Source organism: Salvelinus namaycush, chromosome 22 (assembly GCF_016432855.1).
Source record: "Salvelinus namaycush isolate Seneca chromosome 22, SaNama_1.0, whole genome shotgun sequence".
Lineage (NCBI taxonomy): Eukaryota > Metazoa > Chordata > Actinopteri > Salmoniformes > Salmonidae > Salvelinus > Salvelinus namaycush.
This window is the reverse complement of record NC_052328.1, coordinates 31,744,658-31,771,470: the sequence shown is the minus strand read 5'-3', so window position 1 is coordinate 31,771,470 and position 26,813 is coordinate 31,744,658. Positions and strand designations below refer to the sequence as shown.

General features: G+C 45.6%; 1 protein-coding gene across 1 annotated transcript in view; it reads right to left on the bottom strand.

Moving 5' to 3' along the window:
• Positions 1-26,813, bottom strand: part of LOC120017761 (E3 ubiquitin-protein ligase MARCHF8-like) — a 168,892-nt gene that overhangs the window by 112,054 nt on the left and 30,025 nt on the right. Inside the window, exon 2 of the mRNA XM_038960731.1 lies at positions 22,466-22,678. Within this exon, the coding sequence (XP_038816659.1) occupies positions 22,466-22,561 (96 nt within the window). The 5' untranslated portion in view covers positions 22,562-22,678. The remainder of the gene's footprint in view (positions 1-22,465; positions 22,679-26,813) is intronic.

Sequence of the window (26,813 nt, the reverse complement as noted above, 5' to 3'; positions counted from 1 at the left end):
CAGAGCTCATCAGTAAGCGGAGGGCTACTGGTGAGCGCTACTACTCCTGTCTCTCCATCAAGATCCTGTACTACCTTGTCGGTCCATCTACGCTGGACCGGTTCAGCTGCTTCCTGCAGTGCCTTGATAGACTCTGGGGCTGAGGGTTGTTTTATGGACGAAGCATGGGCTCGGAAACATGACATTCCTCTCAGACAGTTAGGGAAGCCCACGCCCATGTTCGCCTTAGATGGTAGTCTTCTCCCCAGTATCAGATGTGAGACACTACCTTTAACCCTCACAGTATCTGGTAACCACAGTGAGACCATTTCCTTTTTGATTTTTCGTTCACCTTTTACACCTGTTGTTTTGGGTCATCCCTGGCTAGTATGTCATAATCCTTCTATTGATTGGTCTAGTAATTCTATCCTATCCTGGAACGTTTCTTGTCATGTGAAGTGTTTAATGTCTGCTATCCCTCCTGTGTCTTCTGTCCCCTCTACTCAGGAGGAACCTGGTGATTTGACAGGAGTGCCGGAGGAATATCATGATCTGCGCACGGTCTTCAGTCGGTCCAGAGCCAGCTCCCTTCCTCCTCACCGGTCGTATGATTGTTGTATTGATCTCCTTCCGGGGACCACTCCCCCTCGGGGTAGACTTTACTCTCTGTCGGCTCCCGAACGTAAGGCTCTCGAGGATTATCTGTCTGTTTCTCTCAACGCCGGTACCGTGGTGCCTTCTTCCTCTCCCGCCGGAGCGGGATTTTTCTTTGTTAAGAAGAAGGACGGTACTCTGCGCCCCTGCGTGGATTATCGAGGGCTGAATGACATAACGGTTAAGAATCGTTATCCGCTTCCCCTTATGTCGTCAGCCTTCGAGATTTTGCAGGGAGCCAGGTTCTTTACTAAGTTGGACCTTCGTAACGCTTACCATCTCGTACGCATCAGAGAGGGGGACGAGTGGAAAACGGCGTTTAACACTCCGTTAGGGCATTTTGAATACCGGGTTCTGCCGTTCGGTCTCGCTAATGCTCCAGCTGTCTTTCAGGCATTAGTTAATGATGTACTGAGAGACATGCTGAACATTTTTGTTTTCGTTTACCTTGACGATATCCTGATTTTTTCACCGTCACTCGAGATTCATGTTCAGCACGTTCGACGTGTACTCCAGCGCCTTTTAGAGAATTGTCTCTACGTGAAGGCTGAGAAGTGCGCCTTTCATGTCTCCTCTGTCACATTTCTCGGTTCTGTTATTTCCGCTGAAGGCATTCAGATGGATCCCGCTAAGGTCCAGGCTGTCAGCGATTGGCCCGTTCCTAAGTCACGTGTCGAGTTGCAGCGCTTTCTCGGTTTCGCTAATTTCTATCGGCGTTTCATTCGTAATTTCGGTCAAGTGGCTGCCCCTCTCACAGCTCTGACTTCTGTCAAGACTTGCTTTAAGTGGTCCGGTTCCGCCCAGGGAGCTTTTGATCTCCTCAAGAAGCGTTTTACATCCGCCCCTATCCTTGTTACTCCTGACGTCACTAAACAATTCATTGTCGAGGTTGACGCTTCAGAGGTGGGCGTGGGAGCCATTCTGTCTCAGCGCTCCCAGTCTGATGATAAGGTCCATCCTTGCGCTTACTTTTCTCATCGCCTGTCGCCATCGGAACGCAACTATGATGTGGGTAACCGCGAACTGCTCGCCATCCGCTTAGCCATAGGCGAATGGCGACAGTGGTTGGAGGGGGCGACCGTTCCTTTTGTCGTTTGGACTGACCATAAGAACCTTGAGTACATCCGTTCTGCCAAACGACTTAATGCACGTCAGGCTCGTTGGGCGTTGTTTTTCGCTCGTTTCGAGTTCGTGATTTCCTATCGTCCGGGAAATAAGAACACCAAGCCTGATGCCTTATCCCGTCTCTTTAGTTCTTCTGTGGCTTCTACCGACCCCGAGGGGATTCTCCCTGAGGGGCGTGTTGTCGGGTTGACTGTCTGGGGAATTGAGAGACAGGTAAAGCAAGCACTCACTCACACTGCGTCGCCGCGCGCTTGTCCTAGTAACCTTCTGTTCGTTCCTGTCTCTACTCGTCTGGCTGTTCTTCAGTGGGCTCACTCTGCCAAGTTAGCTGGCCACCCCGGCGTTCGGGGTACGCTTGCTTCTATTCGCCAGCGGTTTTGGTGGCCTACTCAGGAGCGGGACACGCGCCGTTTCGTGGCTGCTTGCTCGGACTGCGCGCAGACTAAGTCAGGTAACTCTCCTCCTGCCGGTCGTCTCAGACCGCTTCCCATTCCTTCTCGACCATGGTCTCACATCGCCTTAGACTTTATTACCGGTCTGCCTTCGTCTGCGGGGAAGACTGTGATTCTTACGGTTATCGATAGGTTCTCTAAGGCGGCACATTTCATTCCCCTCGCTAAGCTTCCTTCCGCTAAGGAGACGGCACAAATCATCATTGAGAATGTGTTCAGAATTCATGGCCTCCCGTTAGACGCCGTTTCAGACAGAGGTCCGCAATTCACGTCACAGTTTTGGAGGGAGTTCTGTCGTTTGATTGGTGCTTCCGTCAGTCTCTCTTCCGGGTTTCATCCCCAGTCTAACGGTCAAGCAGAAAGGGCCAATCAGTCGATTGGTCGCATATTACGCAGCCTTTCGTTTCGAAACCCTGCGTCTTGGGCAGAACAGCTCCCCTGGGCTGAGTACGCTCACAACTCGCTTCCTTCGTCTGCTACCGGGCTATCTCCGTTTCAGAGTAGTCTTGGGTACCAGCCTCCTCTGTTCTCGTCCCAGCTCGCCGAGTCCAGCGTTCCCTCCGCTCAGGCTTTTGTCCAACGTTGTGAGCGCACCTGGAGGAGGGTCAGGTCTGCACTTTGCCGTTACAGGGCGCAGACTGTGAGAGCCGCCAATAAACGTAGGATTAAGAGTCCTAGGTATTGTCGCGGTCAGAGAGTGTGGCTTTCCACTCGTAACCTTCCCCTTACGACAGCTTCTCGCAAGTTGACTCCGCGGTTCATTGGTCCGTTCCGTGTCTCTCAGGTCGTCAATCCTGTCGCTGTGCGACTGCTTCTTCCGCGACATCTTCGTCGCGTCCACCCTGTCTTCCATGTCTCTTGTGTCAAGCCTTTTCTTCGCGCCCCCATTCGTCTTCCCTCCCCCCCCCCCGTCCTTGTCGAGGGCGCTCCTATTTACAGGGTACGGAAGATCATGGACATGCGTTCTCGGGGACGTGGTCACCAGTACTTAGTGGATTGGGAGGGTTACGGTCCTGAGGAGAGGAGTTGGGTTCCATCTCGGGACGTGCTGGACCGTTCGTTGATTAATGATTTCCTTCGTTGCCGCCAGGGTTCCTCCTCGAGTGCGCCAGGAGGCGCTCGGTGAGTGGGGGGGTACTGTCATGTTTTGTCTTTCATCATGTCTTGTCCCTGTGCTTCCCTCTGCTGGTCTTATTAGGTTCTTTCCCTCTTTCTCTCTCTCTATCGTTCCGTTCCTGCTCCCAGCTGTTTCTCATTCTCCTAACGACCTCATTTACTCTTTCACACCTGTCCCCTATTTTGCCCTCTGATTAGAGTCCCTATTTCTCCCTCTGTTTTCCGCTTCTGTCCTTGTCGGATTCTTGTTTGACGTTTGCTGTTCCTGTGTCCTTGTTCCGCCCTGTCGTGTTCTTTGCCTTCTTCAGATGCTGCGTGTGAGCAGGTGTCAATGTCAGCTACGGCCAGTGCCTTCCTGAAGCGACCTGCAGTCTGTGGTCGCGTCTCCAGTCGTTCCTCTCTGTTGACGAGAGGATAGTATCCTGGAGAATCATTATTTGTTTTATTCTGGAATAAAGACTCTGTTACTATTACGTCGCTTTTGGGTCCTCATTCTGCAGCACAACAATCTCTTTCTCTATCACACACACACACAGTCTCTCTCTCCACACTCTGATCCATTTGAAATTGTTGGGAAGGGCCCGTAAGTAAGCACTGTTGTTTACGCATGTGACAAATTACATTTTGATTTGATTTGAAATTGTGTTTGGTAAAGTGATGCATCAGAAACAAATTGAAGAAACACAATGTGAGAGGTACATAAAGTTCTACAGTTGGGGTTGCGACCCAAATGGCACCCTTTTATAGTGCACTACTTTTGATCAGGGTCTTTTGACCGAGTCAAAAGTAGTGCACTATGTACGGAATACAGTGCCATTTGGGACAGAGACAATGAATTCTACAGTTCTACCACTCAGAAAGTTTCCCCTGAGCCTCTGTGAGGCGGTTCTGTGACTCCTATGGATGATAAGGAGCTGAGTGGATTATGAATGTACAATATGAATTCAACTGAGATTTGAATCATCACTGCAACAGGTTTAGAGACGTGGGTGTTGAAAAGGCAACCTTGCTTTGTTATTTAAGACTTTGCATTTTTAATTGGTGTATAACAGTGTATCATTTGCTGTTGGTTGCTTGTTTTTTAATAGGTGTATAACACTGTATAATTTGCTGTTGGTTGCTAGTTGACTTGTTACGAACATTTCCTCATTATAAGGTCTGATTGTGAATGTGATAAGTAGTGATAAGCAGTGATAAATATGTGATATGTAGTTAAGTAGTTATTAAGATTACACCCCCATTGTAACGGCTTTCGTCTGGTGAAGGAGAAGAGGACCAAGGTGCAGCGTGGTAAGTGTTCATTTTAATAAACAAAATAAACTGAACACTGAAATGACAAAAATGATAAAGAGCGAGAACGAAAAGGAAACAGTTCTGTAAGGAATACGCACAAAACAGAAAACAATCACCCACAACCAAAATGGGGAAAACAGGCTACCTAAGTATGATTCTCAATCAGAGACAATGATCGACAGCTGCCTCTGATTGAGAACCATACCAGGCCAAACACAGAAATGGAAAACATAGAAAAACAACATAGAATGCCCACCCCAACTCACACCCTGACCAAACCAAAATAAAGACATAAAGAAGGAACTATGGTCAGAACGTGACACCCATGCACGCAGAGGCTGAGCTGCGTATTAGTCTCACACACACACACACACACACACACACACACACACACACACACACACACACACACACACACACACACACACACACACACACACACACACACACACACACACACACACACGCTGATTAAAATCCACACCGTTTGTCCCTCTGCAGAGGGAGGGAGGGACCGATCTGACTCTTTCAAAGAAGAGGTTTAAAACCACATAACAGGAGCATCATTCAGTAAGTAGATGAGTTAGAGCTCTGTGCCACATTGGTAATTTTTATTTCACCTTTATTTAACCAGGTAGGCCAGTTGAGAACAAGTTCTCATTTACAACTGCGACCTGGCCAAGATAAAGCAAAGCAGTGCAACACAAACAACAACACAGAGTTACACATGGAATAAACAAACGTACAGTCAATAACACAATAGAGAAATCTATATACAGTAATGCAGGTATCACACCAGACCTCCCTCTTCCTCTCCCTCTCGGTCTCTGTCTACCTCCCTCAGGCCTAGACTGTTCTGTTCCATGGAGACAACTCTGGATGTGTGCTGTATCTTAGAGGGAGGCTGTCCCATAATCTGTCTGTCTGTCCCTTAAACCTTTTTCTCCTATGTGTTTTGAGAAGGCGGCATTGGAAAAATTATTCAAGAAATTGAGGAAAAATGTGAAAAATGAATGAAGATAAAAGCCTGTCCGTCTTTTGTCTGTCTGCTTAATCCTTTGTGACAAATACCATGTTGTTTTGTGTTTTTTCACTCAGATATCTGAGATCAATGGCTGAGATCCTCTCTCTCAAGACTGTAGATGAGGTGAAATGTTTTTTTTATTTGGGCTTAATACTATATCTGATGAAATAATCAGTTCTGTTTCACAAACACTCTCCCCCCTCTCTCACCCTGTGAATGCCCTTGCCTCAATCCCCCTCTTTCTCAAGGTTTTCCACTCCTTCTCCTCCTGTTCTCAATCGGTCTATCCGGTGAAAGATGAGTTTCCCTAATCCCTCCCTATGGATTCATGGGCACTCATAATTTCCAATCGGTGAACTTTCCTTTTCCAATCTGCTGTTCAAAGTTGAACTGATCTTCTCAAGGTACTCTGTAACAGTATGGCGCCGTGCTCGCTGTAGAATTTATTAGTAGGAAAAAACGCATTATTTCTCATGGGTCTCTCTCGCTCTCCATTCATCGTCTGCTTGGGTAATCTCACTAAGCCTAATACAGTGGATTTGATAAAAGTGTACATGTTATGTAAGATAAAGAGGGCTGGGCTGAAGCTGTAAGCATGTTAATCATCATAATGAACTGATGATAATGATGAGACGGATATGGAGTCTAGGCAGAATAGTGCAGGTGTCACTGTGAAAAGCAACAACTCTGATTCGTCCTCCATCTCAATTTGCACTCTCCTAGGGTTCTTCTCCTGCTCCTCAGTACTTATACGTGGTTAGAAGGCACTGTGCTCTCTCACATCTAATGATACCTTCCATGACAGAATGGACTTGCTATTAACACACCTTACCGTCCTAGCTGTTAGCTGTGGAGGACTATGGCTGCCTCCTACATGGGGGGAGGCACTGTACACTATTGATTTTAATCTTAGGACGGATATAGGCTTTTGTTGTGCCGGTTTCTCATAAGAATGTGAGACAGAGAACTTAGAACTCTCAGAGCTACACTGGAACTCCACATGTTTGGAACTTGGAAGCTTCTAGAAACTCAGAGCTGCCCAGTACACATCTTGGAATCTTCTGCGGGACTAAAGCCAGAGCCTTAGAACAAATCTTCTTATTGAAGAGATGAAATAAAACCTACCTGAGGTTATTTCCACTCTTTGCTTTAGGGGACATAGGTGGCATGACCAGGAACACCCCTGTCCTTAGTTAAAAGCAATGTAATGTAAAAGTAATGCGCTATAGATGGACTAGGCAACCATTTGGGACGCAACCATGGTTGTTAAGTTTTTTCCCTTTGGATTTCTGGCCTACAGGCAGTAGAACATTAAAGCCCAGTCTCTCTAACAGAGATACACACAGTCCTTCAACTAACAGCAGGACTCTCTTCCCTGCCTTGACCTTTCTACAGACGAGAGAGAGACTTGTGGCGTTGCCTTGGAAACAGTTTGACGCAACGAAGAATGTAAATAAGAATGGTAACTGTAGCAAATGCTAAACACAAGGAATACGATGTCCTGTAATTTGATATAAATCACAAACGATACACCTTTACGTGTATTTACCTCATTTAATGGTCAACAAATTATGTAATAGTGCTCATCTGCTTAATGTTTATAATCAGCTTATAGGAAGTAAATAAATAAACATATAAACAAATAAAGTGTTCTTATGAGCTTCTATCTGCAAAGCTCTTCCACTTCAATGAGGTTGGAGTCACTACATCACTTTAGTCACACTTAGTATTTTATTTATTTTATTCCAAAACGTTATGTCACTTCACATACAGTCAGCTGCCTGCTACGCACTAGCTCAGCACCGGGATTAAACCTCTAGTTAAGTTTCAAGTCAAACAGCAGTTACCTAGCCAAAGCCATCTTTACCTCTGCAATGTGTTGAGAAAAAGTCCCGCTGTGCCCTGCAGCTGCGTCGATGCACTCTCCACAGAGAGGAAGAGGCGAAGTAAGAGGTTTCTCACCTAAATCTGTCCAAAATAAGCCCCATTTGTTTCTATGGGCTTATTTTGGACCTAAGCGCCTGCCTTCCCACCTTTGGGACAATGACTCCCGTTGTTAGGATGGAGACATGAGCATCTCGCCATTATATACAGATCTCTGCTCTCCATAAAGCCACCCAGCCAGCCATACAAACAGCCTTCCCTCACGCTCTTAGGCCTCTGCATGGTCATTAAGTCAGCCCTCTAATACCAATAACTGCATTTGCTTTTTAATCGGGTTTGAAATTATTTTAGTAGCCTATTTTAAATTGTTGGGTGTTAAATGTATGCCCCTGACTCTACAATGTGACTAGCATGTTTATGTGACCTGCAGGCCTAGGAACAGGAGGAGGCTGAGGAGGCTTATAGCTGCCACACACCCCTGACCTCTGTGTGTCTGGAGACCGACAGCAAACAGACTGACGCACGCACGCACGCACGCACGCACGCACTCTGTCCAGGGCCAGAGAGTTCTTCAAGCGTGCAGATGGATTTATCAGGGTGTTATTCAAGAGGCATTGACATCTCCAGTTCCAGGAAAGAACAGAGAAGATTACACAGGTGGAGACAGAGAGAGAGGCCGAGAGAGAGACAGAGACACCGAGACACCGAGACACCGAGACACCGAGAGACCGAGATAGATAGATAGATAGATAGATAGATAGATAGATAGATAGATAGATAGATAGATAGATAGATAGATAGATAGATAGATAGATAGATAGATAGATAGATAGATAGATAGATAGAGCGGGGGGATCTAACCAGGCAGAAAAGACGATGTCATCAGGAAAATATCTGCTCTAACTACACTACATCGTGAATAACACCCAGATATATCCATCTGCACGCTTGAAGAACTCCCTGGCCCTGGACATCTCATTCCAAAATCATGGGCATTAATATGGAGTTAGTCCCCCCTTTGCTGCTATAACAGCCTCCACTCTTCTGGGAAGGCTTTCCACTATATGTTGGAACATTGCTGTGGGGACTTCCATTCAGCCACAAGAGCATTAGTGAAGTTGGGCAATTAGGTTAGGTTAGGTTAGGTTACGGTAGGGTAGGCGATTAGGCCTGGCTCGCAGTCGGTATTCCAATTCATCCCAAAGGTGTTCGATGGGGTTGAGGTCAGACGTTTCCACGGTTGTTGCTCCTTGAGAAATCACCTAAAACTCAGTTCAAGACTATTGTTTGGCTGCTTCCTATCTCTCTCTTCTCTCCCTATACCAGACAGATTTGTCATTTTTGTCAGTAAAATTTTTATTGTTATTATTATAGCTCTCTTCTCTCCATCTAGCACATTCCCTCAGTTCTCCCTCTCTCTCTCCCTCCCTGTTACTTCTTTCTTTCTCTCTCTCTTCCTGGTGGGATTCCAGTTATCCTACCATTTGAGGAAGTGTTCCTGTGTGTGTGTGTGTGTGTGTGTGTGTGTGTGTGTGTGTGTGTGTGTGTGTGTGTGTGTGTGTGTGTGTATGTGTGTGTGTGTGTGTGTGTGTGTGTGTGTGTGTGTGTGTGTGTGTGTGTGTGTGTGTGTGTGTGTGTGTGTGTGTGTGTGTGTGTGTGTGTGTTTGGGGAGAGAGGTAGTAATCCGTAATAAGGGGAACAGAGAAACAACACTAACAGTGCAGTGAGAGAACACACACACACACACACACACACACACACACACACACACACACACACACACACACACACACACACACACACACACACACACACACACACACACACACACACACACACACACACACACACACACCCAGCAGCAGCTGTCACAGAGGAAGTGGATAGCAGTGTGGCGTGACGCACAAGATCCATGGTGACAAAAAAGTATACAGGGACAATGATATGACCTTTAGAGCAGGTGGAAGAGGATATGATGAGTGTGTTCTATTTAATTAACTGGGACTGGGACACTCTGTTGTCATTTGCCAGCTGAGACTGAATCTGTTGGATGGGGGGGCTGTTTTCACACTCTGTCCTTATAAGACAGTATACTTCAGTGATCAGTATGCAGCAGCTGTACGTTGGTGGTCCTCATAAGAGAGCTAACTTCAGTCATCAGTATGTACATAGCTAATGAGAGATCTACCCAGGCAGAGAGAAAGAGGACACCGAGAGAAGGGGGGATTCTAGTTATTAAGATAAATAAAACATCTCAAATGAGCTACTCACTTTAGCGTTAACTTCTTTGAGGTATTTTCAGAACATCTTCTCACTTCTTTGTTTCTCCAGTTGTCAGTTCGACCACACACCGTTTTTACAAACTCATTTGTGGCGCCCAAATTCAAACATGACAGTTGGAACTCAACAGCAGAAAGGCTGAGATTCTTGTTGCCAGGCTACCAGTTACAATGCTTTTAGCTTGCGGTTTGCTCATGCCTTTATGCAGATGGAATACAAAATGTTTAGCTAGTGTCTGAAAAAATTATATGGATTTAATATTTGTGAAATTATTAAACATGTCTTCAAAACTCATATAAGCATCAGAAATTGTCAAGCGGATATGGGCCTCAGCCAAGAGAAGCATATCTGGAATCAATATAGCTTAATATCTTGAAAACAGAGATATGCGATATACACAGTCAGTATTTGTCAACATGAAGACAGAAAATAGGATGTCACATATCTCAGGATATTAAATGAGTCCATATCCGTCCATAGGAAATGTCTGTGTGATATTCTGAGTAATCCCAATATCATATACGTCTAAAAGACATCTGGATTCAGAATTTGTCAGGATATGGTGCAAATCCACAAAACACAAAATATGCATTGGACATTTTCTGTATTCTGTAGGATATCAACAACGTGTCATGTAAAGACATCCCCTGTTATGGACCCTTTTCCCCCAGTGGTGTATGGATTATGATGATTCACGACAGACTGAAAACACTTTAAAAATAATCCTAAAAAATAATGTTTCTTGTGAATGTCCCAACCCCCTCATTATCTCAACCAAGCATGGTTAGATTCTGTATTTTTTCAGTCTCTAAACAGCTTTGTGATTTCACATTTTATTTATATTTACAGATTGCATACGAGTTTGTTATTAAAGGCACATGACAGTTGACATATTTAAGAAGGCATTTTTGAAGAAACCCCCCCCCTGTTCAAATACCTCTCTTGTGAAGTAGTGACATGCGACATATGCCCAGCTTTCTGTAACGGTTCACACAGGTCTTCAGAATTTGTCAGGATATGGTTCATATCCACAAAACTCAGAATATGCGTTGGACGTGGTCTGTATTCTCTTGAATATCACCTGTTGCGCATGAGTGAAACGAACCAGCGGGAATGCGGACTCCATTCGATATTCCAGTGCATACGGATTACATGTCTTTTTTCTCTTGCCCCTGTTCCTGTTCCTGCCCATTTCATAATGGACCATTCTAAATCAAATCTAATTTTACATAATTAGTAAAGACAAGATTAAATTGAGAATAATCCGATGAGAGAACAGCGTGTGCAGCCTGAGGCAAGGAACAGAGAGCAAGCTTTTTTTGCGACTTTCAGCCACACACGTTGCTGACAGGTTTATAAAATCGAACACACCGCCATGTAATCTCCATAGACAAACATCGGCAGTAGAATGGCATTACTGAAGAGCTCAGTGACTTTCAACGTGGCACCGCCATAGGATGCCACCTTTCCAACAAGTCAGTTGGTCAAATTTCTGCCCTGCTAGAGCTGCCCCGGTCAACTGTAAGTTCTGTTATTATGAAGTGGAAACATCAAGGAGCATTAACGGCTCAGCCGCAAAGTGGTAGGCCACACAAGCTCACCGAACGGGACCGCCGAGTGCTGAAGCGCATAGCACATAAAAATCGTCAGTCCTTGGTTGCAACCCTCACTACAGAGTTCTAAACTGCCTCTGGAAGCAACGTCAGCACAAGAACTGTTCGTTGGGAGCATCATGAAGTGGGTTTCCATGGACGAGCAGCCGCCCGCAAGCCTAAGATCACCAAGTGCAATACCAAGCGCAGGCTGGTGTGTGTAAAGCTCGCCGCCATTGGACTCTGGAGCAGTGGAAACACGTTCTCTGGAGTGATGAATCACGCTTCACCATCTGGCAGTCTGACGGACAAATCTGGGTTTGGCGGATGCCAGGAAACGCTACCTGCCAAAATGCATAGCACCAACTGTAACAACATCATCAGCCATGGTAAGGTACTTGACTGTAGCGAGAGATACATTCAACCTGTCTCTGTTGTTATTGACCACCCATTCTCACATATACAGGTTTGTTTGTTAGGATTGTCAGCCATGGTGACACGCATTACTGGAAGACTGCTCTTACCCTACACTGATTTCTCTGTGGAGAGGAGAGTTTTTCTTATGGCGCACGCACACGCACGCACACACACACACACAGAGTCAGAGTAAGGAGAGACATTGGCCAGCAACCAACTTAGCCCCCTCACTACCTTTCCAATCTACTGCACAATAAATCACCTATATCATAGACTGCTTATAATCTTTGTAAATAAGATGAATAACATCATATCTGGATAGTGTATCAGGGTGTTGAAACAGTGAGAAATGTGAGAGTTTTCTGATGGCACTAGACACAGTTTATGCATTAGAGAGACAGTATGGAACCTGGCAGGAAGACCCGAGTGCCTCTGTGGCCGCTCAAATGCATTACAGTTAAACACAGTACGACACAGTCACCTAATGAAACCTCTGTAGCTGTGCCTGGAGTGTGCGTGTGTGTGTGTGTGAGTGTTTGCTTTCGTCATCCTGTGTCTTCAGATCAGTAAATATGAAGGAGAGGAGAGATGTCAGACTATTTAGAATGCCCCCCACTGTCACAGAGCCAGAATACGGTGGCCTTCAAGGACCAAAATAATACAGTACACCCCTGGACTAGAAGCTCAGCCTAAACCAACCACAACAAGGAGTATTGAAGCTCAGACCTCTAAATCACACTTGACAATAGTAGATCAAAACTGTTTGTAAAACACTTCGCATACACACGACAGGCTGATAGAAGTATACAATAATTACAGTAGACGAACATGTGGCAACAGTTTGGGGAAGTCCCTTTTCCTGTTTCAGCATAATAATGCCCCCATGCACAAAGCGAGGTCCATACAGAAATGGTTTGTAAAGATCGGTGTGGAAGAACTTGACTGGCCTGCACAGAGCTCTGATCTCAACCCCATCGAACACCTTTTGGATGAATTGGAACACCGACTGCAAGCCAGGCCTAATCGACCAATATCAGTGCCCGACCTCACTAATGCTTTTGTGTCTGAATGGAAGCAAGTCTCTGCAGCAATGTTCCAACATCTAGTGGAAAGCCTTCGCAGAAGAGTGGAGGCTGTTATAGCAGCAAAGGGGGGACCACCTCCATATTAAAGCCCATGATTTTGGAATGAAATGTTTGACGAGCAGGTGTCCACATACTTTTGGACCTTCTGGAATCTACCTCAAATAGATCCTCATACTGTATCTTCAGGCAGAGTAGATCCTCATACTGTATCTTCAGGTAGAGTAGATCCTCATACTGTATCTTCAGGTCGAGTAGATCCTCATACTGTATCTTCAGGCAGAGTAGATCCTCATACTGTATCTTCAGGTCGAGTAGATCCTCATACTGTATCTTCAGGTCGAGTAGATCCTCATACTGTATCTTCAGGTAGAGTAGATCCTCATACTGTATCTTCAGGTAGAGTAGATCCTCATACTGTATCTTCAGGTAGAGTAGATCCTCATACTGTATCTTCAGGCAGAGTAGATCCTGAAAAGATCCTATTTGAACTGATATAGGGAGTGGTGTGAGGAGATGATTCATACGTGTGATGTTAGCTCTGAAGAAATGTGTTGGTCTGACACCAATATCATGGTCTCTGCTCAGGTATTCAGAGCAACAGAGTAGGTAGCTCCAGTGAGTGACAGGGTGCTATGCTAACCCAACAGGAGACGTGATAAATGTACTGAGACGTTAGCGAGCGTCTAGGAGACAAACAGCTCCAACAGAGTCACCTGCCAATCATCTGGCACACAGACAGATGACAAGTACTAACGAGACGACAGGATGTGACAGATAGTGTGTGAGAGTCCATATGCACTCGTGTGTGCGGTTTTGGTTTTACTATCCTTGTGGGGACCAGAAGTCCTTGCGAGGAAAATTCGGACAAGTGGGAACATTTTGCTGGTCCCCACAAGAAAAAAGGCTACTTTAGGCTTAGGGTTTAGGTTTATGGTTAGGGTTACAATTAGGGTTAGGGATCGAATTAGGGTTAGGTTAACAGTTAGGTTTAAATTTAGGGTGATGGAAAATAGGATTTGAATGGGAATCAATTGGTTGGTCCCCACTAGGATATTAAAACAAACGTGTGTGTGTGTGTGTGTGTCTATGTGTACTGATGTGTGCCTGTGTGTGTGTGTCTGTGGTTTTTATGGGTAGGCCGTCATTGCAAATAAGAATTTGTCCTTAACTGACTTGCCTAGTTAAATAAATGTTAAATAAAATAAAAATCTTTTTTTTTTTACCATGATTTTGGAATGAGATGGTCGACGAGTATCTCAGTCATAGTAAGTACGTTTTTCCTCAATAAAGTAGCTCTCAGCAAAGTCAGTGCTAGTAGGGGGGGGGAAAAGTGCCTGGATTAGGACCTGTGCTGCTATTTCTGTGAGGTAGGATCGTACTCTACGGATGTTGTAGAGCATGAACCTATAGGAGCGAGTCACTGCTTTGATGTTTTCAGAGAACAACAGGGTGTTGTCCAGGGTCATGCAGAGGTTCTTTGCACTCTGGAAGGGGACATTGTGGAGCTGTCAACCGTGATGTTGAGGTCATGGAGAGGGTGGGCCTTCCCCGGGAGGAAGAGCAGCTCCGTCTTGTCGAGGTTGAGCTTGAGGTGGTGGGCCGACATCCAAGCTGAGATATCTGCCAGGCACGCAGAGATGCCTGTCACCACCTGAGTGTCACCACCTGGGTGTCAGAAGGGGAGAAGGAGAAAAGTAGTTGAGTGGCAGCCGCATAGCAATGATAGTCTCTCCTATGTGAGGATATGACAGAGCCAAGTGACTTGGTGTACAGAGAGAAGAGGAGAGGGCCAAGAACCAAGCCTTGGGGGACACCAGTAGTAAGAGTACATGTGGCATACACAGATCCTCTCCATGCACCTGGTAGGAGCGGCCTGCCAGGTAGGATGCAATCCAAGAGAGTGCAGAGCCTGAGACGCCCAGCCCTGAGAGGGTGGAGAGGAGGATCTGATGGTTCACGGTGTTGAAGGCAGCGGTAGATCTATGATTATGAGAACAGAGGAGAGAGTCAGCTTTGGCAGCGCGGAGAGCCTCCTTGACACAAAGAGAAGTCTCGGTTTAATGACCCGTCTTGAAGCCTGACTGGTTAGGGTCAACAAGATCATTTTGAGAGAGGTAGCGAGAGAGCTGGTCAGAGACAGCACGCTCAAGTGTTTTAGAAAGAAACGATGGAAGGGATACAAATCTGTAGTTTTTGACGTCAGAGGGGTCGAGTGTTGGTTTCTTGAGGAGGGGACATTTTGAAGCCAGTGGCCAGGGATGAGTTGATGAGGGAAGTAAGAAATGGGAGAAGGTCTCCAAAGATGGTTTGGAGAAGGGAAGAGAGGATAGGGTTGAGCGGGACGGTTGTCGGGCGGCCAGACCTCACTAGTTGCAGGATTTAATCTGGAGAGAAAAGGGAGAAAGAGGTCAAGACAGAGTAGTTCTGTGTGAGTGGGACCAGTGGACCCAATAGGTTGAGTGAATGAGGAGTGAATGTCATTCACCTTCTTTTCAAAGTGGTTCACAAAGTCGTCCGCAGAGAGGGAGGAGAGGTGGGGAGGAAAGTGGAAAAGAGTTTCCTAGGGTTAGAGGCAGAATTTAGAAATGTAGAATGATAGAAAGTGGCTTTAGCAGCGGATACAGAGGGGAGGGCCGAGCCAGCCAGGAGGAAATGGGACAGTGCGAGTCATAGGATGCGGAAAGAGAGGAGAGTAGGGTCGAAGAGGCAGAATCAGGAGACAGACGGGAGAAGGATTTAGCAGAAGGGAGAGATGATAGGATAGAAGAGGAAAGAGTAGTGTGAGAGAGAGAAGATTACGACAGCGCATGACCATCTGAGTAGGGGTTGAGTAGGTAGGGTTGTAGGAGAGGGAAGCAGAAAAGGAAAGTAGTGATCAGAGACCTAGAGGGGGGGTTGTGCCAGGATAACAGCCTCTCCCTCAACGTCAGCAAAACCAAGGAGCTGGTCGGGGACTTGAGAAAACAGGGGGGTGAGCATGCCCCCATCTGCATCGACAGGGCTGCAGTGGAAAGGGTCAAAAGCTACAAGTTCCTCGGCATGCACATCACAGAGGATCTATAATAGTCCAATCACACCAACACCGCTGTGAAGTAGGCGCAACAGCACCTCTTCAACCTCAGGCAACGGAAGAAATTTGATATGGGCCCTCAGATCCTCAAGAAGTTGTGCAGCTGCACCATCGAGAGCATCTTGAACCATCTGTATCACCGCCTGGTATAGCAACAGCACCGCCCTCAACCGCAAGCCTCTACAGACGGTGGTGCGGACAGCCCAATACATTACTGGGGCGAGCTCCCTGCCCTCCAGGACATTTACACAAGGCGGTGTCTGAGGAAGACCCGGAAGATCGCCAAGGACTCAAGTCCGCCGAGCACCAGGCTGTTCAATCTGTTACCATCTGGCAAGTGGTATCAGACCATCTAGTCTTGGACCAACAGGCTCCGAGACAGCTTCTACCACCAGGCCAAACGGTGTCGGAGCATCCAGTCTCAGAACAACAGGCTCCGAGACAGCTTCTACCACCAGACCAAACTGTGTCGGAGCATCCAGTCTCAGAACAACAGGTTCCGAGACAGCTTCTACCACCAGGCCAAACGGTGTCGGTGCATCCAGTCTCAGAACCAAGAGGCTCCGAGACAGCTTCTACCACCAGGCCAAACGGTGTCGGAGCATCCAGTCTCAGAACAACAGGCTCCGAGACAGCTTCTACCACCAGACCAAACTGTGTCGGAGCATCCAGTCTCAGAACAACAGGCTCCGAGACAGCTTCTACCACCAGACCAAACAGTGTCTGAGCATCCAGTCTCAGAACAACAGGCTCCGAGACAGCTTCTACTACCAGACCAAACTGTGTCGGAGCAACCAGTCTCGAACCAACAGGCTCCGAGACAGCTTCTACCACCAGACCAAACAGTGTCGTAGCAACCAGTCTCGAACCAACAGGCTCCGAGACAGCTTCTACCACCAGACCAAACAGTGTCGGAGCATCCAGTCTCGAACCAACAGGCTCCGAGACAGCTTCTACCACCAGACCAAACAGTGTCGGAGCATCCAGTCTCGAACCAACAGGCTCCGAGACAGCTTCTACCACCAGACCAAACAGTGTCGGAGCATCCAGTCTCGAACCAACAGGCTCCGAGACAGCTTCTACCACCAGGCCAAACGGTGTTGGAGCATCCAGTCTCAGAACAACAGGCTCCGAGACAGCTTCTACTACCAGACCAAACAGTGTCGGAGCATCCAGTCTCGAACCAACAGGCTCCGAGACAGCTTCTACCACCAGGCCAAACGGTGTCGGAGCATCCAGTCTCAGAACAACAGGCTCCGAGACAGCTTCTACTACCAGGCCAAACAGTGTCGGAGCATCCAGTCTCGAACCAACAGGCTCCGAGACAGCTTCTACTACCAGACCAAACAGTGTCGGAGCATCCAGTCTCGAACCAACAGGCTCCGAGACAGCTTCTACCACCAGGCCAAACGGTGTCGGAGCATCCAGTCTCAGAACAACAGGCTCCGAGACAGCTTCTACCACCAGACCAAACTGTGTCGGAGCATCCAGTCTCAGAACCAAGAGGCTCCGAGACAGCTTCTACCACCAGGCCAAACTGTGTCGGAGCATCCAGTTTCAGAACAACAGGTTCCGAGACAGCTTCTACCACCAGGCCAAACGGTGTCGGAGCATCCAGTCTCAGAACAACAGGCTCCGAGACAGCTTCTACTACCAGACCAAACTGTGTCGGAGCATCCAGTCTCAGAACAACAGGCTCCGAGACAGCTTCTACTACCAGACCAGACGGTGTCGGAGCATCCAGTCTCGAACCAACAGGCTCCGAGACAGCTTCTACCACCAGACCAAACTGTGTCGGAGCATCCAGTCTCAGAACAACAGGCTCCGAGACAGCTTCTACCACCAGACCAAACTGTGTCGGAGCATCCAGTCTCAGAACAACAGGCTCCGAGACAGCTTCTACTACCAGACCAAACTGTGTCGGAGCATCCAGTCTCAGAACAACAGGCTCCGAGACAGCTTCTACTACCAGACCAGACGGTGTCGGAGCATCCAGTCTCGAACCAACAGGCTCCGAGACAGCTTCTACCACCAGACCAAACTGTGTCGGAGCATCCAGTCTCAGAACAACAGGCTCCGAGACAGCTTCTACCACCAGACCAAACTGTGTCGGAGCATCCAGTCTCAGAACAACAGGCTCCGAGACAGCTTCTACTACCAGACCACCCGACTGCTGAGCAGCTAAGCCTAACTGTCTACCTACTTAGAACAGCACGTTAGAGACTATGTGCACCTTAAAGACTATCTGCACCAAGAGACTATTTACACAGGCTCTCCACACATCCAACCTTTACACACATACATACACACGCACACGCACACACACACAGTCAACGCTGCTGTTCTATTATATAGTATTGATTCAACTGTGCAACCATGACAACATCCACTTTATATTTGTAAATACAGCCATACTTGACATGGCATATTCAGAATATATACTGTATATCCCATTGTGGAAATATCAGTTTATTACTTTGCATACTACCGTCTAACTACCTGTTGTTTTTTATTTGACTTTTTGTATTATTGATATTGATTATTGTACTGCAATGTTGAGGGAGGTAGCAAGTATTTCACTGCACCTTTTATACTGGAAACTGTGTATGTGACGTGTTCAAAAGCTGTGTGGGGAGAGACCGTGATGGGGAAGTTTCACAGGCACAGCAGTGTGTGTGTGTGTACGGCTAAATCAGGCTAAATCCACTCCACCATATGTACAGGTCGAGTGGGCCCTTGTGAACACCTGTGTGGACATGCTGAGGTACTCAGACCCTAAAAGACAATAGACCGTGTTAGACAGAGTATTGCGTGAGTAAGAGGACAGACACCAGACAGACAGACAGACATGTTGTCTTAGCACCACACTTTGTTCAGCAGATCTACAGCTGACAGCTACTGAGAGTCCTTCACACACACAAAGAGGTGCAATGTGTTCGCACTAAAAATATGTTGCATTAAAGCTTAAGTCATTATTCAATGTTTTACATTTTTTACTGCATCAGACGTTTCGACTTTACAGCCTTTTTTCAGTGTGTAGGTACAGCCCTTCACACGCTCGCACGCACGCACCCACACACACCCACACACACACCCTGCCACCAACAGTGACAGCATGTAATTCAACTGAGGAGATGGACAGGTGAGTGAGGGAGAAAATTGAAAATCTCCACTTAGGAGAAATGAGCAGCCCTGTGCCACCACCACGACGACCAGATGCTGTCAGACTATGACAGAACACGTAGTCAGATGAAGAGAGAGCAGCTGGAGTAGAACTCGGCGTTGTGAAACTTCCTGGTGAGAGCGTTCTCATTAGTGTAAGCATCCAATCACCTTCCTTAAGCAGCAGCATGTGACCAGAAGAGATGCGAGGAGACCAGAAAGGGAGGAAAGTGCCACCTTCCTGGCATTAGAATGCATCTCACGCATCAATGCTTTAAGATCAAAACAGCCTTAAATCATAGGGAAAAATATTCAGCTTTTCTGTTTGTGGAAATATTCTGTTTCCTTTGTTTGTCTCTGTACACACTGTAAGACAGACAAGCATACAGAGGTACACAAACAGGAGGTAGAGCAAGAGAGAAAGACAAAAACACACTTGAGTTTGCAAGAAAGGCATTTCACTGTACTTGTGCATGTGACCTTGAAACACTAGGGCTGTGAAGGTCATGGAAATTTGGATGACGGCTATTGGTCAGCCAAATGACCACGTCAAAAAAAATCCTACAATGTGATTTTCTGGATTTTTTTTCTCATTTTGTCTGTCATAGTTGAAGTGTACCTATGATGAAAATTACAGGCCTCTCTCATCTTTTTAAGTGGGAGAACTTGCACAATTGGTGGCTGACTAAATACTTTTTTGCCCCACTGTATATATACACACATATATACATAAACACACATATATACACACATACACATATATACACACATATATACACATATGCATACATAATATATATACATACATAATATATATATATATATATATATATATATATATATATATATATATATATATATATATATATATATATATATACACACATTCACACACATACATACATACATTAATACATATACAGTTGAAGTCGGAAGTTTACATACACCTTAGCCAAATACATTTAAACTCAGTTTTTCACAATTCCTGACATTTAATCCTAGTAAAAATTCCCTGTCTTAGGTCAGTTAGGATCACCACTTTATTTTAAGAATGTGACATGTCAGAATAATAGTAGAGAGAATGATTTATTTCAGCTTTTATTTCTTTCATCACATTCCCAGTGGGTCAGAAGTTTACATACACTCAATTAGTAGTTGGTAGCATTGCCTTTAAATTGTTTAACTTGGGTCAAACGTTTCGGGTAGCCTTCCACAAGCTTCCCACAATAAGTTGGGTGAATTTTGGCCCATTCATTCTGACAGAGCTGGTGTAACTGAGTCAGGTGTGTAGGCTTCCTTGCTCGCACGTGCTTTTTCAGTTCTGCCGACACATTTTCTATAGGATTGAGGTCAGGGCTTTGTGATGGCCACTCCAATACCTTGACTTTGTTGTCCTTAAGCCATTTTGCCACAACATTGGAAGTATGCTTGGGGTCATTGTCCATTTGGAAGACCCATTTTCGACCAAGCTTGAACTTCCTGACTGATGTCTTGAGATGTTGCTTCAATATATCCACATAATTTTCCTTGTGAGGATGTCAACCCCATTACATGCTCATGTCATCGTCACCAATTAATTGCATTGCAGTTAAAAAACGACTTTAACTAACACCACGGATTTCTGCATGCTAGCTATGCTGCCAGGTTATTCGAACAGAAGTTAGCATTTAGCAGTCACTTCTTTTAAACCTGAAAAGGAACCGCTTCTAAATGTTATTCAGCAAAAACAGCCAAATATATCCAAATCATACTTTAGTAAGCACATTGTGGGCCTGTTACAATACATCCATCATGACAGATTTTACAAACATCCTTATTTTTTTATTTTTTTTTAAACAGATTTGTTGAATGTGCGCCAATCCAGCATCCTTCTTTTATCCACCAAGTCTGCATTCCATTGACCTCTTTACCGCATCTATGAGTTTACTAGTCAAATTTCCAGGGTTAGAGGTTCCAAGCCTGTTCTATTCATTCTATAGCTGTGTGCTGCTACTGAAGGGGGGTTGAAGACTCATTTGCTACAACACCTTGCTTGTTTCAGCAAGGAGCAACAAAGTTTCATCACGTTGTGAATAGACCATGTTACGGCAGAAACGCCAGGCCATCCCATCTTCAGTCATTTTATAAATATTTTTTATAAATAAACGGTTATGACGGTTATTTTATTTTCATGACGGTCTTTATCGATAACCGTTGGTTACACGTAATTGTTCCAGCCCTAAATACACACACACACACACACACACACACACACACACACACACACACACACACACACACACACACACACACACACACACACACACACACACACACACACACACACTCACACACACACACACACATCCTTCTGTGACTTTATGACTCAGCATAGTAGCACGAAACCGTCCACAAACTGAAAGCTTCTCCCTATTAAACCACCTCAGCTCAGCAGTGGAGCCTCTATACACACACTAGGGTTGGTATCCAGATTTTCTTACTGTCGTACTGTTTCTGTACCATACCAGGGTTTACGTTATTACTGGAAGTGCACACAGGGGGCGCTATTTAGTTAAAAAGACACACAAAACAATTTAGGCAACATGGATCTTGAACCAGGAGGGGATTGATCGTCTCTGCTGTAACCAAGAAGCTTGATCTGGACATCTAGCCACGTAGCTAGCAAGTTAGCAAACCAAATGCATAGTTGGTGCCCAGAGCTGGATATAATTTAATTGGCAAATCTATGACAGTTAACTTATAACCAGTGGCGTAGCACGCACCTCCGCAGCCCCCGCAAGGGGAGGGACCCCCAACTCCTAGGTATTGAAAATCATACTGTCGGTGTGTCTAAATACACCGGTATCCGGTATATCGTCCAAGCCTAACACACACACTCTCATCCTCCTTTGACCTTCTGACTCATCATAGCAGCACAAAACCATTTGCAAACTGAAAGCTTGTCCTTGTTAAACCAATTCAGCCCAGCAGTGGAGCCTCTACTGTGATGCTCTGTGATGGGGCCTCAGTCAAACAGCATTTAGTGAACTGAGCAGTTCCCTACTCTCTCTCTCACACACACACACACACACACACACACACACACACACACACACACACACACACACACACACACACACACACACACACACACACACACACACACACACACACACACACACACACACACACGTCTCTGTGGAGTCCCTGCAGTATCAACACATGGCAGTGTGGGTCACAATGAGTCCTGCTATTTGTTTTAAAAAAGTGTTCCATACTGCCAAAAGAATGTTGTACCAAACAACGTCCTCGTCCAAAACGCCCCACAAGAAGACCATGACCTTTGACCCTACCTGTTTGTCTTTGTCCTTGGCCTTTCCGCTGCTGCTGACCCGGGAGGAAGGGACATCACGGGGAATGACAGAGATCTGGTGCAGTGGCATGTTCATCCCCGCGGAAACCACCGGACTGGGCGTACTCACACACACACTTCCTGTCTTGCTGCTGCTGCCACGGCAACAGGCATGACTGGCCAAAACACTACTCCTACCGTAGCCTGCACTGCTCTGGAGAGGAAAAAGAGTGGAAAGAGGAGAGACAGGGTTAGACATACAGTACATAAACAACACTCACACCTATCACATTTATTTTCAAAAGATATTTGAATTTTCCTTTCTTTCTTTATCAGAGTGATGATTACACATTGACAGAGAGAAGAGTCTGAACAGCTCATCTTGTGAAGTCTATAACTATAGTACAAACATCCCATAATAGCACATTGACACAGAGAGGAGAGAATGAACCATGGTATCAATAGGCCATGATAACACATTGACTGTCAACATTGAGAAAGGTCTGAATTGCCCATAATAGCACATCGAGGGTGAGAGAAGACTGAGGAACCCCAATCTAAGCAGCACCATGATGGGTAATTCCTCACAAAACCAGGACAAAAAAAGACGATGATTTTGGGGATTTGCACAACATTTAATCCATAGAATGGTCATTTGGAGGAAGGATTGTTGACTTATATTTTTCAAGATTCATAAATAATTGTCTAAACAATTTTAATTAAATAAAAATACTAATCATATTACAGAGCAAGTGGTAAAGCTTCATATGACACCAATGTCCGCTTTGTAGCACCTACAGATAAAACATCATGGAGTCTTATAGGAGACTTGTAGCACCTACAGATAAAACATCATGGAGTCTTATATGAGACCTGTAGCACCTACAGATAAAACATCATGGAGTCTTAAAGAAGGCCTGTAGCACCTACAGATAAAACATCATGGAGTCTTATAGGAGACCTGTAGCACTTACAGATAAAACATCATGGAGTCTTAAAGGAGGCCTGTAGCACCTACAGATAAAACATCATGGAGTCTTAAAGGAGGCCTGTAGCACCTACAGATAAAACATCATGGAGTCTTAAAGGAGGCCTGTAGCACCTACAGAGAAAACATCATGGAGTCTTATAGGAGACTTGTAGCACCTACAGAGAAAACATCATGGAGTCTTATAGGAGACTTGTAGCACCTACAGATAAAACATCATGGAGTCTTATATGAGACCTGTAGCACCTACAGATAAAACATCATGGAGTCTTATATGAGACCTGTAGCACCTACAGATAAAACATCATGGAGTCTTAAAGAAGGCCTGTAGCACCTACAGATAAAACATCATGGAGTCTTATAGGAGACCTGTAGCACCTACAGATAAAACATCATGGAGTCTTAAAGGAGGCCTGTAGCACCTACAGATAAAACATCATGGAGTCTTAAAGGAGGCCTGTAGCACCTACAGATAAAACATCATGGAGTCTTAAAGGAGGCCTGTAGCACCTACAGATAAAACATCATGGAGTCTTAAAGGAGGCCTGTAGCACCTACAGATAAAACATCATGGAGTCTTAAAGGAGGCCTGTAGCACCTACAGATAAAACATCATGGAGTCTTAAAGGAGGCCTGTAGCACCTACAGATAAAACATCATGGAGTCTTAAAGGAGGCCTGGGTAAGGCCAAAATGTCATAAATATGCCAACTTTTATAAATTATTTCTCAATTATGGTTTTAGATACAAATATCTAACATATGTCAACAATTCTTCCTCCAAATGACCATTATATGGATTAAATGTGAGAAGGAAAAAAATCATGGTCTTTTTTTGTCCTGGTTTCGTGAAGAATCACCCTGATAACATATTGACAGGGCCTGAAGCAGCCCAAGGTGAGAAGTTATGGAAATGCACTTTATAAATATATGGTTTCCACTTCTGCTAATGCAGCCATCTGCAGTGCACAGCCACTGACTGCAATTACTGTAAGGTTCAACCCCTCTGGTGTGTGGATGTGCGTGCGTGCGTGCATGTGCATGTGTGTGAGAGTTCTTGTGCCCGCATGTGTTGGTGTGGATCCGTGTACACAATTGTGTGTGTGTGTGTGTGTGTGTGTGTGTGTGTGTGTGTGTGTGTGTGTGTGTGTGTGTGTGTGTGCGTGCGCACGTGTGTGTGTGTGTGTGCCAACGCTGGAGGTGTAGGCTACTAGTAAGGGAAAGAGGAATATGTCATATTGACGTCTTAGGTGAACCCTGTGAAATACAGCGTCCAGGTCAAGGGCACTGGGCAAAACTGTTGGAGGGCATCTACCATCACCGTAGTGCCAGGACTCTATTTGGGGAGGGAGGGAACAGGTGGAAGACAGGAAGAAGAGCAAGACAGACAGGAAGAGGGATAGTGGTGCATCACTAATCCAGTGCTGTCTGGAAGTAGAGGTGGATTCTATTTCTCTCTCAGTAGAGGTTAGGGATATCTCAGGGGACCATAGGGGTCTCCGGTAGTCTCTCCCTCAGGTCCCAAGGACATTATAGACCCAGAGGACAAGGCACTGCAGGGAAACTAAAAAGGGGTCTTGACACTATCACAGTCAGATATGAATTACATAGCAGGGTCACCAGAAAGGCTTTTCATTATGTAATGAGAGAGAAGGAGAAGGTTAGAGAGAGATAGAGAGTTAGAGAGAGAGAGAAAGAGAGAGAAAGAGAGAGGGAAGAAGAGGGTTAGAGAGAATTAGAGAGAGAAAGACAGGGAAGGAGAGGGTTAGAGAGAGAGATAGAGAGAGAAGGAGAGAGGGAAGAAGAGGGTTAGAGAGAGAAAGACAGGGAAGGAGAAGAGAGAAAGACAGGGAAGGAGAATGTTAGAGAGAGAGAACGAGAGAGAAGGAGAGGAAAGAAGAGGGTTAGAGAGAGTTAGAGAGAGAAAGACAGGGAAGGAGAGGGTTAGAGAGAGTTAGAGAGAGAAAGACAGGGAAGGAGAGGGTTAGAGAGAGAGATAGAGAGAAAAGGAGAGAGGGAAGAAGAGGGTTAGAGAGAGTTAGAGAGAGAAAGACAGGGAAGGAGAGGGTTAGAGAGAGTTAGAGAGAGAAAGACAGGGAAGGAGAGGGTTAGAGAGAGAGATAGAGAGACATCCAACTCACAACTGCCTATGAGCTCATCTTCAGTAAGACAGTGAGTCCAGAGAAATGTCTGCACCAACCACTGTTTCCTCTAACACACTAGTGCTACATGGACACGGGCCCAGCCTTCCCCCTCCTACACACTACTGCACGTACACACAAACACACACACGGAAACACACATTCTATTTCTATGGTCCAATCAATAACTTCATGAAAAGGTCAGATTGGTCAGAAATTGACCTTGTTGCCATGACACCAGCTACTGGAGGCTGGTTCGGATTTACAGTAACCTGCTGAAACACACAAACACACGCGTATAAAAGTGCATGCACACGTGTGAGCATAGACACACAGTCATTGTTTCTATTTAAAAGGAATAATACAAGAACCCAATAAAAAATATTGTCATTTACATTCAAAGTTTAATCTTCACGGTCCGCTTCACTCATCTACATGACAAAATCCCCAACATCAAAAAGTCTTCAGACCATAAAGGTTTACAAAAACAACACTCATCTTGACTGACTGACTGACTGACACAAATATAAACAACTAGATCCGGTCTTACTTTGCAACCCAGGTTCCTAATGTATTTAAAAAGTCTCTCTCCTCAGGCAGTGGGTTCTCTCTCCAGTCCAGAGTCCTGTCAGGTAAATCTATATCTATCCTCCATCTGTTTTCTGCCTGGCTGAACCCTTGTTATTCACACGGAGCAGACCCAGACCTGCACTCACCCTCTTCCATCAGATAGACAGAGCAGACATTTGGTGTGTGTGTGTGTGTGTGACTGTGACAGAGATGGCTTGGAGCTACACACCTCCTAGTAATGAGACTCAATGCTTCAACTCCTTATCAATGCGCTTACATTATTAAACTAGCAGCACTTATCTGGACAAATACTCACACAGAGACGTGAGAGCAGTAGTGTGAAAACAGTTCAGGGCCTCCTTTCTCCTAAATGTCATCCTCCTCCTCTATGCTAGCCGGCTCAATCACCAGCATCACTGACATTTCAGGCTCTTCAGTAATACTATTGTCAACCTCATTAGAATATATGCTAATGAGTGTTAGGGATGAGAAGTCTGAGACAGGGCTTTGAACACAGAGTGGTAAGTTGGAGGACAGAGAGAGAGCGAGAGAGAGAGCGAGAGAGAGAGACAGAGAGACACAGACAGACACAGAGAGACACAGAGAGAGAGAGAGGCTTCGAGGAGACTCCTATGGTAGGTACACCTATAGC